General features: G+C 37.4%; 2 protein-coding genes across 3 annotated transcripts in view; one reads left to right on the top strand and one right to left on the bottom strand.

Annotated features, from left to right (window-relative positions):
• ARHGAP6 (Rho GTPase activating protein 6) overlaps positions 1-4,025 on the bottom strand; it is a 230,101-nt gene extending 226,076 nt beyond the window's left edge. Inside the window, exon 1 of the mRNA XM_053455055.1 lies at positions 3,486-4,025. Within this exon, the coding sequence (XP_053311030.1) occupies positions 3,486-4,025 (540 nt within the window). The remainder of the gene's footprint in view (positions 1-3,485) is intronic.
• Positions 4,026-9,303: 5,278 nt separating this feature from the next.
• On the top strand, positions 9,304-17,378 carry MSL3 (MSL complex subunit 3). Of its 2 annotated transcripts, XM_053455053.1 has the most exons (13): positions 9,304-9,516; positions 10,546-10,628; positions 11,388-11,483; positions 12,223-12,311; positions 12,927-13,015; positions 13,552-13,674; positions 13,777-13,937; positions 14,094-14,252; positions 14,344-14,603; positions 15,060-15,169; positions 16,014-16,113; positions 16,715-16,799; positions 17,011-17,378. In XM_053455053.1, the coding sequence occupies exons 1-13, from the start codon at positions 9,310-9,312 to the stop codon at positions 17,108-17,110; spliced, it is 1,662 nt and encodes a 553-aa protein (XP_053311028.1). In that variant the 5' UTR covers positions 9,304-9,309; the 3' UTR covers positions 17,111-17,378. The 2 variants fall into 2 exon arrangements, with proteins under 2 accessions (XP_053311028.1, XP_053311029.1); XM_053455054.1 differs by lacking the exons at positions 9,304-9,516; positions 11,388-11,483 and adding an exon at positions 11,194-11,326.
• Positions 17,379-18,638: the final 1,260 nt, after the last annotated feature.

Genomic DNA, 18,638 nt, shown 5'->3' with positions numbered 1-18,638 from the left:
GAGTCTCCTCTGTACGCTGTGTCGTGACACATCTATAACCAAAATATTAACATCCTAACATTATTAGCAATATTTAACACACAAAACATTTTGTACCAAATACACAAAAGGTAGGGTAATGTATGAAATATATATATATTTTTTTTAATAATACTAATTCTAAATGTAAAAAAACAACCCATATTAAAATAAAGGATAAAGTGGAGCTTCATTATGACTTGAATAGCATTCGTTCCCTGTAGATTTATAAATATAGTACCTAAGCACAGCCAAAAACCCCATTACTTTGAATATTCTTTTAGTCAATAGACAATACATTTTGTTGTGAAAGGAAAATAAAGGACATTACAACATGGAAAATACTGTATTTATAGATCACATGAAAATTAAATATTTAAATGGAACAGATTGTAGAACATTTTCTCTCTGGTTGACCTCACACGGTGCCAAAATAAGAAAACAAGCTGTAAAAAATTGGATAGTGCTGTAAAATGTTTTCAAAACGTTCCATGCTCTAAATATGGCTCAAATTGTTCATTATAAACTATTTTTCTGGCCATGAAGAGAGATAAAAACACATAATGCATTCATGTAGCCCTTCAATAAAGGCATCCATATAATTACAAGATGGCTTTGACTGTAGAAGTTTAGCAAATCAAGCACACACGTGAAGGGCAATCTCATAGGTTACACATGTGTACATTGTGATGTACACATATAATGCCGGGTTTATTCACTAATCAGTCAAATCATTTGATCCTGAAAACCTAACTATGCATTATGAAGGGCAAAGTTTGGCAGGTTCCTCCAGCAAGAACGTACAGGTTAGCAATGAATAATGCATACGCTAAGTATTTGAATAAATCTCACTTTGAGGTATACATAACATAACTTTTCAAAGTGACTCAAAGGGGTTAGAGAATTCATACATTTAAATTTACTGTCAATCTCAACATTAATTAATACAATTTCTTCTTTTGACTGTTTATTAATTAAGCTACATCTAGTCTAAAAAGACCAGCTTTAGGATTTAGTAAGAATATATATTCTTCATTTCTTTAGATTATCAGTATCTGCATTCTATTCGTGGTTGGTTCTAAGGAAATCCTTAACAATACAGTGATTATTATTTTTGCATTGTTTCATTTACGTATCTCCTAGGATTTTTTTATGACACAAAGAGACAGTTTTGGGGATGCGGTTAGAGGCTACAGTGAAGTTCCATGTGACTTTGTTACCTATAGGTAGCTCTTTAGGTAATGGAGTACAGTATTTTATTAGGAGACTGGAACAATTATTTTACACATTATTGCCTGTTCTAATACAAGTACAAATCTATGGAATACTGTGATATTCTCGACATGGATGAAAGCAGTTAAATGAATAATAAAAGGCTTCAGTATGCCCAAATTGTAGAACTGATTTGCCTTTTAAACACAAGAAGATACAACAATTTTAAGTCAAGATTAAGTGAAATTGTTAAAGACTTAATCATGGAGAAATAGATAATTCCATGAAAATGAGTAATGAAGGCGTGCTTTTCCAATTAAGCTAATTAAACATATTTACTCAGAGTTAACAGTTCAAGAGGTATGGCAGATATATGTCATGAACTCAAACATGCTGATGCCAGAGGTGTGACGAAATATTCCTTCTGCATGGCCACTTGCGGGATGCATGATGCAGGAGTAGAATGACGGCAGGTAGCAATGCTACTGGCACCCTCCCTCCTACAAAAAGCTGCACACCTATAATGCTTCTTAGGCCAAGGCATAAGTGAGGAGATGACAAGAGTGATAGAACATGGTGGTAAACATTGAGCGATCCCCACTAGATGAAGTCATAAATGTCCGTCCCTCACATTCTACCAGATTAGTGTAGATTACAGATGGGGAAAAAGCAATAACAATTTACAATACATTAGGTCAGAATAAAATAGAACAGAATAAAATAAACATTATTTTTGTAGAACACAGTTATTGCTGTGATATTCTTTGTATCATTTTAACACTTAAGACTGACTAGGTTCTTCTTTTGGTCCAGATAGTTGAGACAAAAATTGACAGGACTATGTAAGGACATCCACCCAGATCTAAGACTCTGACAAGCATTTGAAATGTCACAGAAACACTTTAAATGCAAATGCTTTAAGGCTGATAAGAACTGTTCAGTAAATGTTCAAGAAGTGAGCATAGCGTAAACAAGTACAGCGATGCCTCGTGGATATGTTCTTGTCAGAGGCAAGGCAGAAATCAATTCTTTTCACTTTGTTTTTTTCAAATTAGAATTGTGATGCAACACAACCTTCCAAATTCTAGCAAGTATTGTAAAAAAAAACAAACGAACAAACAAAAATTCAATCCCTCTGAATTCCAGCAAATTCCTTATGTATTGTATTCCATCAGGATCTATTTATTGATGTTAGCTTTTATTATTTGTATTAACCCATTCCTTGTGTTCCAACAAGGCTCTCATTGTTCTCCAATGAAGTCCTGCTTGGTCTCCCAAACACCATTTTCTCCCGTCCAAACATCCTAAACTATTATTTTTTCACTGTAATGTAATAATGTCCTCGTCCGGCAAATTCACTGATTATCACCAGTATAAGAAGTTGAGGACCTTCGGGGGGGGGGGGATGGGGACAATTCTCTCTCGATTACTTCTGTTTAAAGACTTTGGCCCACCACCTGAAGCTATTTTAAGGACATTGATTGCAATTCTCATATAACCACCAGGGTGTCTAGAGAAACAAGGGCTAAAGGCAATGATTGAGCCTTGACTGGATCACTTCTGTGCTGCTTTCATGCGTTTTCTTTACTAATAGACTTTTACTTATTTGGGCGACAGTTGAATTACAACCGGAACCACCAAGACGTGTTCCACAGGTACCAAACAACTGCGATTTTTCAAAAAATAAGATAGCAATCAAATTTAGTTTGTTTTACGCGTACTACACAGGAATATCTTTCTAGCTTGTGTGTTATGAGCTGGAATGAAAAATAATGAGCTTCATGTTTGGCGCATGGCCACCTGATTTTCTGCATAGCTTTACTCCAATATGACATAGTGCATTTCATTTCTGCATTCAACTAAATATTTCACAACAGAGGCAGACTAAGGTTTATAACAGAAGGCAATGTGGAGACATTACAGTCTGAAGGTATCATACTTTCAGTGGAAACTTGAGGGACAAGTAAAAAAAAATCAACAGAATACAAAACCCGTACTAAAATTATGAGGTTATAATGACGTAAAAAAAAATACCATAGCTAATATATTTCGATTACCAGAGTTATCTCATTAAAAAAATCTGTATCTATTGTCGGAATGGTTTCAAGAGACCAACATTTTTGTATACATGACTATGGTTAAGGGGGGGTTTTGTCACCGTAGTGCATGAATACACAGACAAACAACATACAGGTAGTGAGAACTGTATTATATAGAGTACTATGACATAAAATCTTTGAAATCAGCACTCTTACCTCTGACTTCCAAACAATATAGGACTGGCTAGTTTGCGGCTGAACTTTTTTCTGTTGTAGCCACTTTCTGGGGGAGAAGATGCTGTTGGTGCTGCCGCTGGGGGTGAGAGCCAGAGGGCTACGAGCCAGGAAAGGCAGGTCCCAGGCAGTATTTCTCTTGATTCCTCTAATATCATAGTCGAAGTGAAAGCTGGTGGAGGAGGATTTTTCCAGGGGAGTTGTAGGGGTAGAGAACGAACCAAGAGGCACTGGTTTTTGCTTAAGACGGATTGATTTAGTCGTAGATTCTGTCGATGACATAGACATGTTTTCAGAGATTGCATAGTAGTCTAGCTCTTGCCACCTGTTACCCTGAATGGAAGCCCCGATGGTTAGCTCTTCATAATTCAAAGATAACTGTTCTTCTGCATCGCTGCTGTAGTTGCGAATGATCGCAGGATCCAGGCTTCGTGTCTGCCGGAGACGATTTTTAGAGAGCACTTTGGGTGCAGTCGGGGATGAGCAAGAGAATACACTGTTCAGCAAGTTTTGTGCTGACATTGTTTCTGTTAGTAGATCTCTGCCTTCGCTTTTCTTCTTTTTTTTTAACGTTCTGTGTTTTAGTTCGTCCGTGACTTAGTTGTTTGTACTTCGTTCTGGAGAGCTGCTGTCTCTGAGAGCCTCACAGATGTTCAATCTTACAGTCAGATCAGAGCAATGCCAGCAAACTTCAAGACGGGATCCTTATTCTGTCACGTCTCTCCAGTACAGCATGCTTTCCACAAGTCACGAAGAAAAAAAATCCACTTTCTTCCCAAAGGATAAACACGAATACAAGATAAGGAAGATGCCGTATTCTTTTTTTTTTTTTTACCTCCAGTTTGTATATCTTTTAAAATCACATTCTTTATTTTTTAAAGCTCTAGTATAACAATCCTTGACAAGAGCTCATGCACACAGGATAAAAAGGGGAGGGATAGGCAGAAGGGAGCTGAGAGTCTATTCTACTAAAACAGCTCACACAGTCACTCCTCCTAGCTCCCCCCAAGCACTTACATCTGACCTCCTGTCATTTACCTGTTACTAAACGCACTCATTTCCCCATAACCTTGCCTCTGGAAATGTTAACCATTTGCATGCTGGAGGGATGACTTTCGACATCATACTGAACGTTCCTCCACGGTACACCGGTTAAACTACACAGTCAATGTTGTCATTTATTTTTGTAAAAAGAAAAAAGTCTTCTAAAATATCACAACAAGGAGAGGCACAACCTCAAAGGAAAATGCATGATGCTGTAGAGGGTTATATCAGTTAGGGATAATTGTTGTTTAGATCTTTTTTGAGCACCTTATGAACCATTAAAGTTATATATTTTTAATATTTCCAAACAAGAAAGCGTTGCTTGTGTTATTGTTTCTTTCAAGAAAACATAGTAGCTCGGCTTACATGTTGTATATAATGTAAGACATAATGCAGGATACATTTAAACCTCTGCAAAGTTATAAAAGTTTTGCATTTACCTTTTATGGAGTTAAATAAATTATGAATAAAACAATATATCAAAGCGGGATAATATGTTTGACAAACTGTTTACTTTTTTCCCAAACAGGCAAAAAATGCAATCCACTTAGATGTTGGCAAGTGAAGTAACATACTTAATTTAAATTACAATCTCACTCTCACAATATGAAAGAATGCAACACTAGAAACCCATCTGTCAAATTCTATATAACTTACATGGATGTTCTGCTTTGTATCCAGTGTTAAAGAGTGCGAGGAACTAACAAGTATTACTGCCCTCTGGTGGCAGCCTTATGCAATTGCCAAAACATGTTTTATTTACTAAAAGGAGAGTTTGCTGGAGAGTTGTGGTTCCAACGCCACCATTTATTACGAATGGCCAACACTAGCAGGTTTTTCTAGCAAGAAAGTCTGAGCTGGCCCTTTATAATGATAAATATAAGGGTTTTATACGTTTTGATACCAGTGGTGTTCCAGTATTATGGAGCAGCTGCTTAAGGGCTCTGTGCTGATAATAACTGAGAAATCTATACAAGCCCTTGTCTCACATGGTATGTCCTAGAGGGGCAAACGAACAAAATAAAGAGTTAAAGCACATAGCATTAAATAGTCATTCAAATGTAGTCATGTTTTTCAACAATTTGATTTGATTTGCATCTGATTTTGTGTTTGTGGTTTATTTTTAAAATCTATGCTTAGTTTTCACTATTAAAGTATCTAATGGTCTACCTTACTGTGAAGAGTTGGCAGGTATCAAGGGAGTCAACCTCCCTTGAGGTTTTCCTATTGATAAACATATATTTTTTCCTGTTGGGGAATAACAAACCTTACATTAGTGCAATCTACCCCCATCATATTGGTGACCCCTCTTCATTTCCATTGAGCCTTGCTTTCCTAGTTATTGTTTTTGTTAAGGAAACAGTTAACCCCCTTAATTGTATTTTTGTTATGCATGTTGGAGTACATTTTGCACAACTGTACTACATGCTTTTGTCTCAATGGAGTCTGGCCCTTAGATTAAGAGCATAAACTATATCCATGGAAGAAAACAAATAGTAAATGACAGGATTCACAGTTGTATATGTTATATGTTAATTCTAGCTCCCTGCTTTTTAAATTGCACAGACATTTCTCATAAAATGCCATTTTTGGGCAACATTTCATTAAGGATGTAATTGGCATTGACTAAACTGGATTTATTCAGACTAGAAAAAAGTATCCAAGTGTTGATAATATCACAACTGTACAAAAACAGTCATAAGTGATCAGTGGCAGGGGAGCATCAGGAACACAGCGGGGCCTGTATAGACACTGCAGGGTTTCTTCTATTTTAACTTTCCTGTTGTGTCAGTGATGATACTGCAGTTAGAGAAAGCCTGACATTTTGTTCAGGCATGGACATGCAGTCAGTGTAAAAGTGCTTGATGCGAGCACTGTTAAACTGAATCAGCCAGCACAGAGCCAGAAATGCTGGCTCTTGCCGAAAGAGGGGCTACATGGCTTTCTATTGCAGAAAAATGCAGAGAGTACTTTTGTGATCTAGAGGTCTTTGTGACTACTTTTTCAGGGTAATAGTGTCCCAATGGAGATGCATGTGATGGACTGCTACTACTGCTGATTATGGTGCAGTAATCTCCAGGAGGCTTCCAGGTTGTGAGTACAAGGTTCACCAGAAGATCACGGGTAGGTGTATACTCCAGTGAAACATTAATGGCATTATTAATTGATTAACTATCGGGGTTTCAGCGAAAGCATTTAGTATGCATGTGTTAAATACTCAATGCTTTATAACAATTATTGGACAGGGCATTGGAAGTTCCATTTAAGTACAAATATTTTATTGGTGCTGTTCTTTCAATGTTATGCAAATGGCAACTAGCAAACTACCACATACACAAGCATTTTTAAACATTAGAGAATCCCACTGTGTCATAAATCTATCCCAGAAGACATAATCTAGCCACAAAAATGTAAACGCATTATTCCAGTCTTCAACATACATAAAAAACTGTGTTAACCTTTGAAGTGCCAGTGTAACTCACCAGTGGCATTTTAGGTCACCATCTGTTTCCAGTTATGAAGATCCAAAGCTGAATCGTGCAAAATGTGACTACATCTTGCATGAAAGGTAACAGCTAATACATCTAGTTTAATGGGTGCAGGTCTTTGTATTCTATCACATGTTTTCTTTGGCTGTTCTTGTAGGGGTTAGATATATCCAAGAATGGGGCAATATCTGGTTAGATAGTACTAGCATACTCCTAAAGCTCCAGGGATTATAGGTGACATGGCTACAAGCAGTCATGTAAAAAAAAGGTTAATAATTACTATACCTCACAAAAAAGATTTGCAGTAATATCAATTTGTCTGGACTCAAAGCAACAATCAAAGTACTGATAAAGTAGTTGGTTCACCATCAAACTGAAAACAAACCTCAAGTTGTATTAATTTGAAGAAAGTATTTGGGGAAAAAAATATACACTGTTTATTATTCCTCAATACCATACTCTTGGTATTACTGGCATTTAAAGTCCCCTGATGTCCTTTCCTAGTGGGTCATGTTGGCAGTGTAAAGTATGCTCTAGTTTATGGTAGTACATGCCAAATGTCAGAGTAAGCCAAGCCAAGGGTTAGTACTGGTCAGATGCCCAGCAACGTAGGCAGGTTATTCAAATAGAGGTAGGAGCGGGAATAGATGCAGGAGAGTCGACAGAAGCAGGCAAGAAAGACGGACTTAGTCCTCCATTAGTCCTTTAAAAAGAACTTGAAAGAGATAATTAGCTGTGTATGTTAAGCAGGGTTAACTATTTTCAAATCTATGGGTCTTTTTTGGTTGCTCACAGCTCTACACCTTCATAAGCAGACAAGTACCGGTATGTGTAGCATCCTATGCAATGATTCCAGTGCTCTATCCTGCATGCATTTGTTTAATGCATTTGTCACAGTGCCCTAGACGCATATTAAGTTTGCATATATAATAGGGGAGTCATTTATACGTCTGCTGTTATGTTTGACATGAGTGTATAACCATAATGCACTATTCAAGGTCTTATTATCTGTTGAGCTCAGTGTATTATGAATGCATGCTATCTACAATACGCTCCCTGGCACAAATGAAAATTGTAAATCTGGAAAGCACAATCAATGGAACAAATGAATTCTGTGTGTACTTACTTGAGGTAGAAGCTACAGCGCTGCAGCTGCAGCTAAGCTCCTGCTTTGTGATCCAACCATTCTTGAATTGATTAGTATGTGCATGGAGAACAGACCATTGCTTGTGGTAAGGCTGCAGTAAAGTATTAGTAAATACAAAACCATTGCTCTTAACTCTAGACATCTAAAATTCCCCTTAGGGTTGGATTATTCACTAAAGGTAGATTTGGCGTTGCATTATGAAAGCCTAACACTGGCCGGTTTCTCCAGCAGAAAGGCTGAGCTGGTCCTGAAGTAGAGTAGCGGTTGAGTTTGTTGAGTGAGTCCAACACACTTATTCTCTACATTCAGTTCGACCGCAAACAACAGGCTCCAATTCACTTATCCAATAAGACACAAAACCTACGGTTGGAAATGCCCTCGCCATATCAGGACATAATATCGTTTTGTCTGGTGGCCAGAAAGACACTTTTGTTTTGTGGTTGTATTCTATGCAAAAGAAGAGGAAACACTGCTCATAAGTTCCCACTACACAGGATGGGACAGCAGGCACAATTCTGTAAAATCAGGAAGGTTTGGGACGCATGATTTATCTAAATGTCAAAAAGCCTCCAGAAAAGTCTTACATCCCAGTATGCCATAGGTTCCAAATGTTCGGTCTTTGGGACCTAAATCCCTCAGTCCTATTTCCTCCCGAGGTCCCTTTTTCTAGGAGTTCATAATGTTTGCTGGGTAGAAAAAGTAATAATGTGAATATAAACAATGGATATGTTTAAAAATACAATTATACATAGACAACACGTCTAAATACATTAGCCTACTGCAGTGTGCATATTAATATAGCTATCAGTAGCATAACCAGATGTTACTATAGCGCCCACATCCTGGTGTAGCACAACACTTTTACCACCGGCAAAATGGCCGCCCATCTCCTGGATAGCGACAAACCCTGGTTTCCTCTAGTGTTTGAAGATCGACGATACTCTGGTTATAACGTCAGGAAAACAAAACCACTTTACTCTTAGAACTAGTGGGGCGTCGCTTCCGCAGTGCCGACACTGATTGGCTAATGTTGCTAGTTTACTTTCTTATGTCGTACGCTATTGGTTTATATTAGCGAGCCCCTTTACACAGTCCACTATGATTGGCTAGTTTTCCCATAGTAGACATGGCGGCCCCGTCTCTGACTAACAGTGTCTTCCTCTTCCCCTACGGTCAGTGCGGTGCTGTGGCTGCTGCAGGAGTTTCGCTTCCTGCACCTCGCCATGATGAACAAATGAACTCGCGGGGAATGAAACTTAAATTTCATAAAGGAGAGAAAGTACTCTGCTTTGAACCAGATCCCACCAAGGCCAAAGTGCTGTACGATGCCAAGGTGTGTGTATTAGTGAGGAGAGGGGAAGGGAAGGGGTGCTTGAAATGTTGATTTTGGGCTCCATCCTTAAGTAGCCTCTGGAGATGGATGGACAACTGAATTAAATGGTCAGGAGACCTGCGTTTACGGCTTCGCTTCTGCACGTAGACTATTTTAGTCAGTTATTGTATACCGGTGTGTGTGCTGTGTGTATGGATGTGTGCTGTGTGTATGGATGTGTGCTGTGTGTATGGATGTGTGCTGTGTGTATGGATGTGTGCTGTGTGTTTATAGATGTGTATGGATGTGTGCTGTGTGTGTGTGTCTATAGATGTATGGATGTGTGCTGTGTGTGTGTGTGTGTGTGTGTGTGTGTATGGATGTGTACAGTGTATGTGTGTTGTTTAGGGGCATTCTCATTTATTAACTTGTTTAAACAGGGCTCTTCTTGTGCTGTACGTCCAAATTATTATGTTATCCACAGCTTCTTATATCCTGTTTACCCATTGTACAGTGCTGTGGAATATGATGGTGGTATCAAAATCAATAATACATTGATGCAATGGATTTGTCAATAAAGAAGAATGGATTCAAGAGAGGACTATCCTAGACTAAAATACAGCAATATCTGGTTCTAAAACAATTTAAAAAAATAAATTTTCTTATTTGAGCCTGAAAGTTTCCCTAACATCCCTCATCTGTATTGCATAGGTGGTGCACAGGTACCTTTCTGCTCTAACCTATACATCGTGAATCACCCATTACACGTTTAAGCAGAAGAAATTAATGTATGTGACTTTCTCATTGTATAAAGGATTTTAGATCATTTGTTTAAAGAAAGAGAATCAATCCGCATCTTTCTTTTTTTTCCTGTTTAAACGTTTGGCTTCAGATGCAATTACTTTTACTATCTAGCAAAACAATGTTAATGTGCTACAGTAGGAGCTAACATGCGTGCATGTGATATATATATATATATATATATATATATATATATATATATATATATATATATATATATATATATATATTCATTGTATTTCTTTACAGGTTGTCGATGTAGTTGTTAACAAAGATGACAAAGGCAGGAAGACCCCAGAATATCTGATCCATTTTAATGGTTGGAACAGAAGGTAAAATATTTTGTTCTTTTGTCCGTAAATGCATTTGATTGTTTTATGAAAAGTAGCTTATAACACCTGGATGACATAGATGGACCATAAGAATTGGCTGCACGGTTCCTATGCTTCTTCCCTTACCCCCACACTAGGAGTGTTCACAACGTATCTGTCCGAACTACCTACCGTCATGGTGAACATTGCTTCCTGGGTGGTTGAAATTACTTACAGCTTGTTCGTACCTTTACTATACCTATACCTTTACTTGATGTCATGAGGACCAATAGTGATTCTCTTTGGCTCTGCAGGGCCGTGGCACGTTTCCAAAATTTGTAGTTGGTTCTTGGATGCTTTGGTTAACAAAAAAGGCTTAAAAGCCTAGGGGGTAGTTAAAGAGAATTGTGTTGGGGAAGTGCACATCTCTACCTTGTAGTGTTCAATCTCAATGCAATTTTTTTTTTTGAGGGGGGGTATTTTTGGGGAGGGACGGTAGGTGTGCGACCCTTGGTCAGGCTTAGGGCAGCACACCTTAAAAATATGTCACTGCCTAAATATATATCTGTATATTTTAATGTGGTAGTCATAGGTAATTTCTTCAGTGTGACAACTCCCGCAAGACTTCACGTGACTTACGGAGGCCCTTTCAAGCTGCGAGTGTCTTTGTAGTTATCAAGAAACTACATTGGAAGAGCGTATCATTCCTTACAGATAAGGTAGCTGTCTGAGTGATGCTTTGGTTTACGTTTATTCCTTTGTTTCCCTTTGCAACCTTAGCTGGGATAGATGGGCAGCAGAAGACCATGTTCTTCGTGATACTGATGAGAATCGGAGATTACAGCGCAAGTTGGCAAGAAAAGCAGTGGCTCGCATGTAAGAAACCCGTCTGCTAAATAGATGCTCGCTTGAGAAGAAAAGGCAAATGCTTGTGCTGCTGCTTTAGACTGTGATTGTCGCTCTTTGCGTTACTGCTTTGCCTTGCAACCTGTTGCCATCTCTTTTTGTTTGTCCTTTTACATAGGTCTTATTATTATATGATCGTGTTAACCAGCTAGTGTGCAGATGAAAAACATTTCATTTTAAATGGACACGATACCTGCTTCTTGATCTTCTATGAATGAATGTGTAGCTGTGATTTTTAATGAGTAGATCTTTTACCTCTACAATCGGGGCTGATGGCTGTCCTCAGTCCTCCTTCCTTCTATTTCAAAATCCGTGAATTGGCAAGCCCAAATAGAAAAATTCATCTTTATTGAAGATTTATATTAGAATCTAAAATTGAAGCTTCACGACCCTTTTTCCCTTCAAATACTTATTTTTGCCTGTTCACAGAACTTTAAAGAGTTGGCTTTAACTTTTCTTTTTCTTGCAAGCATTCATGCGTGCAAATGCATAGAGGGGGGGGGTTCATCAGTATACTCTGTATGCATTTGCTCTTTGGCGGCTCTAAACTCTCACTGTAAATATTGGGAGTGATATAGTGAAACATTTGTGATATTTCTTGTGTTTTCAATTTTCCATCTGTTGAAGACCTTCAGGATTACAATGGCTTCTATTTTTTTTTTGTTATCCTTGGCATGCAAATAAACGTTACCGGTATTTGTGTTTGTAGGAGAAGAAAGGGACGGAAGAAGCGGCGGTGTCGGTTGCCGGGAGTGGATTCTGTTTTAAAAAATGAAAAGGAGGACAACGATGAAAGCTGTGAGTCACGGCTTATCTGTATTTCTGTCCAGCTGACACACACTGATGTTTATTCTGAGTGTAGGGTATATCTGAGCGTTATCGCCTTTTATGCAGCACCAACAATTTACACGGCTCGCAGTTCATTTAAAACAGGGACTGACAGATGGACTGATACATTAGCTAAAGAGGGACTTGCTTGCAATCAAGAGCAATGATTGCAAACCTATGGCATGCGTGCCACAATGGGGCCTCTTTTGTGGCGCTACATCGGCTAAATAAATTCACCATCACTCCTCTAGAGGAACATTGTGTGGTACTGTGACATGGCTTCTTGTGGGTACTAAATTATAATGTAACATAGGTGTTACCAAACACTCATGAGTTATCTGTGACGGTTTTGTTTCCCCTTTAATTGTTTTAAATATTATTGTAAGCCCCCGGGGATAACCAAGCAACCTTCTACTGTATTTCGAAAAAGAAGAACGTGGAAAGAACTACTTGAAATGTCTATCGTAACAATAGTTGTTTTAAACTTGCATGGACCACGGCCAAAATATTTGTTGAAAATCTAAAAAAAGCTCAAATGTGTTATACAAATATTTAAGGTAACACGTTACTATGTTTATCTTGTAGCATTAAGTAGTTCATCAGAGGACAGTGAGGAAGGAACCGATGAAGAAATAAAAAGTGAAGAAAGTGACTTTGAAGACAAAACAGAAATGGTATTTCATTTTAAAATCCTTTGGGTATAATGTGACTACGTGTTTTAATTGCTATTTTTTAGTAGAATTATTGTTTTATCAAATATATGCCAGAAGTTTGCAGGGAAATGTAATATGTAACTGTCAATTTCTGACACAGCGGTGTTACTACTTAAAATAATGTATCGCAATGGAAACCCACTCATGAGGGCACCAGATGAACGCGTCAAGGGGATAATTAAGTCCTGTAGTTCACGGTTTTAACAATATTTGTCATACCGTTTCTACGCTTTTTAATTGCAGATATCTGTTATTTTGCCTCTTCTTGTTACGTATTATACATTTTCATTTCAATGTATGTCACACACCATAAATGTCACATGTAAAAATTGTACTTTCCTGGAGTTTGCCACCATGCACTTCCACGAAATGCTGTATGTACATACCATGACCTATGGTTTGCCTTTAGGATTTGCATCGGTAGCTGGTGCTACATTTTATGAAAATAATTCTGCTAAATAGTGGATATGTCGGCAAATTAAGTGTTGTGTTTTTAGAAAGAAGAACAAGATAACCACTCAAAACGTGATATGGATGAAAAATCTATTGTCATCGAGATTCCTGATGTTTTGAAGAAGAAACTTGAAGAAGATTGCTACTACATTAACAAGAGAAAACGGGTACGTTATTTCTTCGGCTTATTTTTACAACGCACGTCTGGTCCTTGTTTTACTAAATTGTTCATACTACTAAATCAGAAATACGTTTTTGTTTTTTTTCAGCTGGTAAAACTGCCATGTCAGACCAACATAATTACCATTCTCGAATCTTACGTCAAACACTTTGCCATCAATGCAGCATTTTCCGCAAATGAAAGATTCCGACATCACCAGACATCTGCAAATGTCAACATGAATCTTCACTATGTGCCGCCTGAGAAAAAGTATGATACATCTTTATTTATTTTAAATATTTATAGGTGCGGGGTATGCCACATAAGGTTATTTTTGTGAACAAGGGCATTTCATTGGTTTGTTTTTAATCAGTAAACTAGATTTGCATGATAGGTCATATTGTTTCTCTGAATTCTTCATTTTAGTGTTGAACTTTGTAAAGAGATGGTGGATGGCTTAAGGATAATGTTTGACTATACCTTGCCTCTTATACTTCTCTATCCATACGAGCAAGCTCAGTTTAAGAAAGTGACATCAACAAAATTCTTTCTTCCTATCAAAGAAACTGCATCTTTTAGCAACAGGTGTGTATTGTTTGTGTTTAAATCAGTTCCCCTTTGCTATAAATCACTTGTGTTTTGTGTTTAATTTTTAAATTTTTTTGCTTTTCTCTAGAAATCAAGAAGAGGTATCTCCAAGCCCACCGCTTTTAAATCCGCCAACTCCACAATCAACAGACAGTCAGCAAACAGGAGAGCCAGCTACACCTAAAAGACGAAGAACAGAGTCGGATCTCCTGCAGTCCTTGAGGCGCTCCACACGTCACAGCACCAGCTGTGATCGGCTATCTGAAAGCAGTTCTTCTCCACAACCCAAGCGAAGACATCCAGAGACACCGACCTCAATGCCAAAATTATTTTTACACTTGGAGAAGAGTAGGTTGTCTTTTGAACATTTCCAGAGGCACACCAGCTCAACAGCTGGGGGGGGGGTTATGTGTTATGAATAGAGCAGTTGGCAACTTGCAATTCCACAAAACATGACTGTACAAAATAAAAAAAAGAATAACAAAATCACAATTTGTGTGGGGCATTTAAGTAAGTAAAGTAATTTATATCTGTGGTAGACCTCAGACACAGCCGTGTTGCTGGCTCTATCATCATGGGAACTCAGGGATGGTGGCAAGATTAAAGCGCTGGGCTTCAAAAAGCACTTTTTCCCTCTATTGTTTTTATCCCCCGTTCTCTTCATTTACTTATCTTTAACATTTTAAAAGATTGTGTGTGGGGATGGGACAATTTAAATTAGACTTGTGTCTTAATATTCTTGAAACTCACACTTGTTTTTCTATGTTTCATCCAAATGTATTGACTGCATTTCTTGTGTTTCAGAAACTCCTGTTCATAGTGGATCCTCATCACCCATTACTTTAACGCCTAGTAAAGAAGGAAGCTCTGTGTTTTCTGCATTTGAAGGTCGTCGAAATAATGAGCTGAATGAGGTACGTGAATTTTATTTTTTTTAGTTCTGGGCATCAGTACAGGGGTTAGTGTTTGTTTTTATTTATTTATTTCATTAATTCTATATAAGCAAGTAAGTACATCATTCCAAATCTGCACCCTTGTAGAGAAGGTCCAAAGGAAATAAGGGCAGTTTGTTCAACATTGCTGCCCCCTTGTGTTGTACATGGTACGCCACACGCAGACATTGCTGTGCATTTACCATGTTTACTTTTAACATAATATTCAATTTAGGTCTGTTTTAGTGGTTGGTTGTTGAGGTAGGTTTATATATCTTTCCATGTTTCTGATAAATGCCCAGTTGTATTTTTGAAATACCTGTGTTCATTGTCACATTGTGGAATGTGTTGGGGATTTCTGGGTAATGGTGAGATTTAATGTATTTTTCCTACTTAAGCTTCATTACATTTTTGTGAATTAGGGTCATAGCTACGCCACACTTATTTTATTTATTTTGCCTCTGCATGTGCGTTTTATGTACGAACATGTCTATAGGAGTTTTTTTTTTCTCTCACTAGAATGACGTACAATTGCAACATTGCACACCACAAATATGTTCAAGGACAAAGTTGATTTTTGCATCTTGAAAAACTAATATATATATATATATATTATCTCACATAACTTCTGAGGTCATTTAAGTTGAATTAACATTCTACGTGCACAAACATAAAGCCAAAATGAGCAAAACTAATATGGCTTTATATTGAAAAAGCACTGTTTTGATTAAACTAATATTAAAAACTCTAGTTATATTAAAACGACTGATCATGTTCTCAGAGTTGCATTGTGTGCAATCTAATGGATTCCTTTTTCCTTCTGTAGGTGTTGTCTTGGAAACTAATGCCAGAAAATTATCCTTCAAGTGATCAGCCACCTCCTCCGTCTTATATTTACGGATCACAACATCTGCTTCGATTGTTTGGTTAGAAATATTTTATTCCAGTTGAAAGAATTAGTCTTTTTTTTTAATGTTAAGTAGTTTTAATAAGATTACAGAACACTAAAGTATTTCATTTGGAAACACATATCGTCATACATTCATATGTATACAAGTGTGTGCTGGTAGAGAGCGTACCTCCTTAGAACTAATAAACTTATTATACAATGAAATTTGATACTTTTAAATGTAACAAAGTAGACCTTGCTTTTATTGTTATTTTGTAGGTTTTGTTCCCCAATCTGTTCTTACGCAGCTGAAGATTACTGCTTATTATTAGACTGCCTTTTATTTTTTCATTTTTTTCTCAAATATGTTATCTAAATATTTAACGCTGTATAAAATACAAATATTTATCAAAAGTGATCACATTTAATATCCTCATTCTAGTCAGATCAAGAGTATAGGGCAGACTTAATATAATTAGAGGGGTGAGATATGGTTATAACAATGAGTGATGTATGGTAAAGAGAAATCAATTTGGATGTGTAGTCAAGGAGGAATGAAGTAGTATTTCTGAAAGGAAATGTATGATGAGACCTAAACATGATCTCATAACTGTTTTATTGATCTGCTTGATTTACAGTGAAGCTTCCAGAAATTATGGGGAAGATGTTCTTTACGGAGAAAAACCTGAAAGCTTTGTTGAAGCACTTTGAGCTGTTTCTAAGGTGATGTGATTATCTTATGTTGATGTAGGCTTCTTCATATTATAAAGATGGTACAAGACATATGTAATCTAATTTGGACATTTACCAGTAATCTGTAGAAGACTAAAAAGACCTGTGTCGGTGGCTACATATGGAAGTCGCTGGATAAAATAATGTTTAACAAAAATCAGTTAGTAGTGCAATAATGTAAATATGTTTGTTTTCATTACAGATTCCTTGCAGAGTACCATGAGGATTTCTTTCCAGAGTCTGCGTATGTTGCTGCATGTGAGGCCTACTACAGCACCAAAAACCCACGTGCAATTTACTGAACTTATTCACTATCAATTTTATAAAAATTAATTTGTGTACTTATTGCGTGCTACCTGTTCTGCGCACATCTTCAGAAATATGTTGCTCCCCCAAATGAATTTCTAAGAACAGGATAAAGAAACGGATGTTAAAACAAGACGAGAAAGTAAAATAGATCAACTGCACAAAGCTACATTCCCCATTGATTTGTATTTTTTTTTTGTTTGTTTAAATGTGTATTTTGTTAAATGGAGCTTGGTTGCACTATTAAATGTGTGCTAATTTAATTATTTCTGGTGTATTTTGTTTTCTTAAGTGAAAAAAAAAACAGACATTAGACATTGGTCTATTCCTTTTGGGGTATTTTTTTCCATTAAGTTGTAATATTTTGTCAGGCAAAGCTTAAAAACTTGAGTGAACATCAAATCCAATCCCCTTTCACCTTAAACTCATCATTCCCGGGGGATTATGAACCTTTCAAAATGTGTCTCGCTATAAGGTATTTGGGAATCCACAAATTTTTTTTGTAAAACCAATGTTTTTCTATTAATCCAACAGAACAACCCTAGTGCTGCATTTTAATACTTACCAACTCTATGATCCTCAATAACAATATTACATGGAGACTTCACCCAGGAAGGGCTGGAAGAACAAACCCTTTTAAAAGACACCTGCCTCAATCCTCAGATAGTGCCCCTAACAAGGCACTAAACATCTCTTACAACCCCCCAATAAGATCTCTGCTCTTTCATGTTCTAGACCTGATGTGTTGGCAGATCAGAGTCTCCATTTCATTTCCTGGGGGATATCTGAACTCTAGGCTATGGTTGAACCATTTAGGAGTCTGCTTTGAGCACTTCAGTCTGCTTTTCCATCTCCTAAAGATTTTTTGAACAACCTCCCTTTTTTTCCTTCTAGTAGAGGAAGTAGTTAAGCTGGTTTCTGCTATTTTTTCTGTGATCATCTTAGGTTCTTCCACAGCAAGAAGTCTGCATTTATTTTACCTTCCTTTAAGGGAATACAGGGTTTTACTGTGCACAAGGCTTCCTCATCAATGATTTTGGAAGAATAGGAATACAACTAGAAACCTCCTGAATGGATGCTGAATATATTGAAAAGGAGTAAAAACCTATCCCTTTTAATGAAAAAGATACAGCCTGTAAGGTGTCAACTGTAGCCAAGGCAACCAGGAAGACCATGATGTCCATAGAAGATGCCTCTCCTTTTTTTGGATAGCATGGGTTATAGAGCAGAAAGTGTCTAAAAGAAAGTAATGAATCCTGCAACTACCAGTTTTTAGATCTATGTTATCTAAATGAATCGACTTCCTTGATGGCAAGAACTATCAAGCAGCTGGAAAGAGACGCGCAGAGCAAGACCACACTGATTTAGAGGCAGACTGCCAAATCCAGAGGCCGAGGTTGGGTAAGTTAGGGGAGAAGAAAGCTTTGCACAAATGTAAAGGGGGGCATGCTAGAGGAGGGTGTGAATATGATGGGAGAAATAACACTGGGTGGGTGTGGAGAGGATAAGATGTTATGAAAAGGA

This window comes from Spea bombifrons, chromosome 2 (assembly GCF_027358695.1).
Source record: "Spea bombifrons isolate aSpeBom1 chromosome 2, aSpeBom1.2.pri, whole genome shotgun sequence".
NCBI classification, from domain to species: Eukaryota; Metazoa; Chordata; class Amphibia; order Anura; family Pelobatidae; genus Spea; species Spea bombifrons.
The sequence above is the reverse complement of the archived record's forward strand: the minus strand, read 5'-3'. Positions and strand labels throughout refer to the sequence as shown.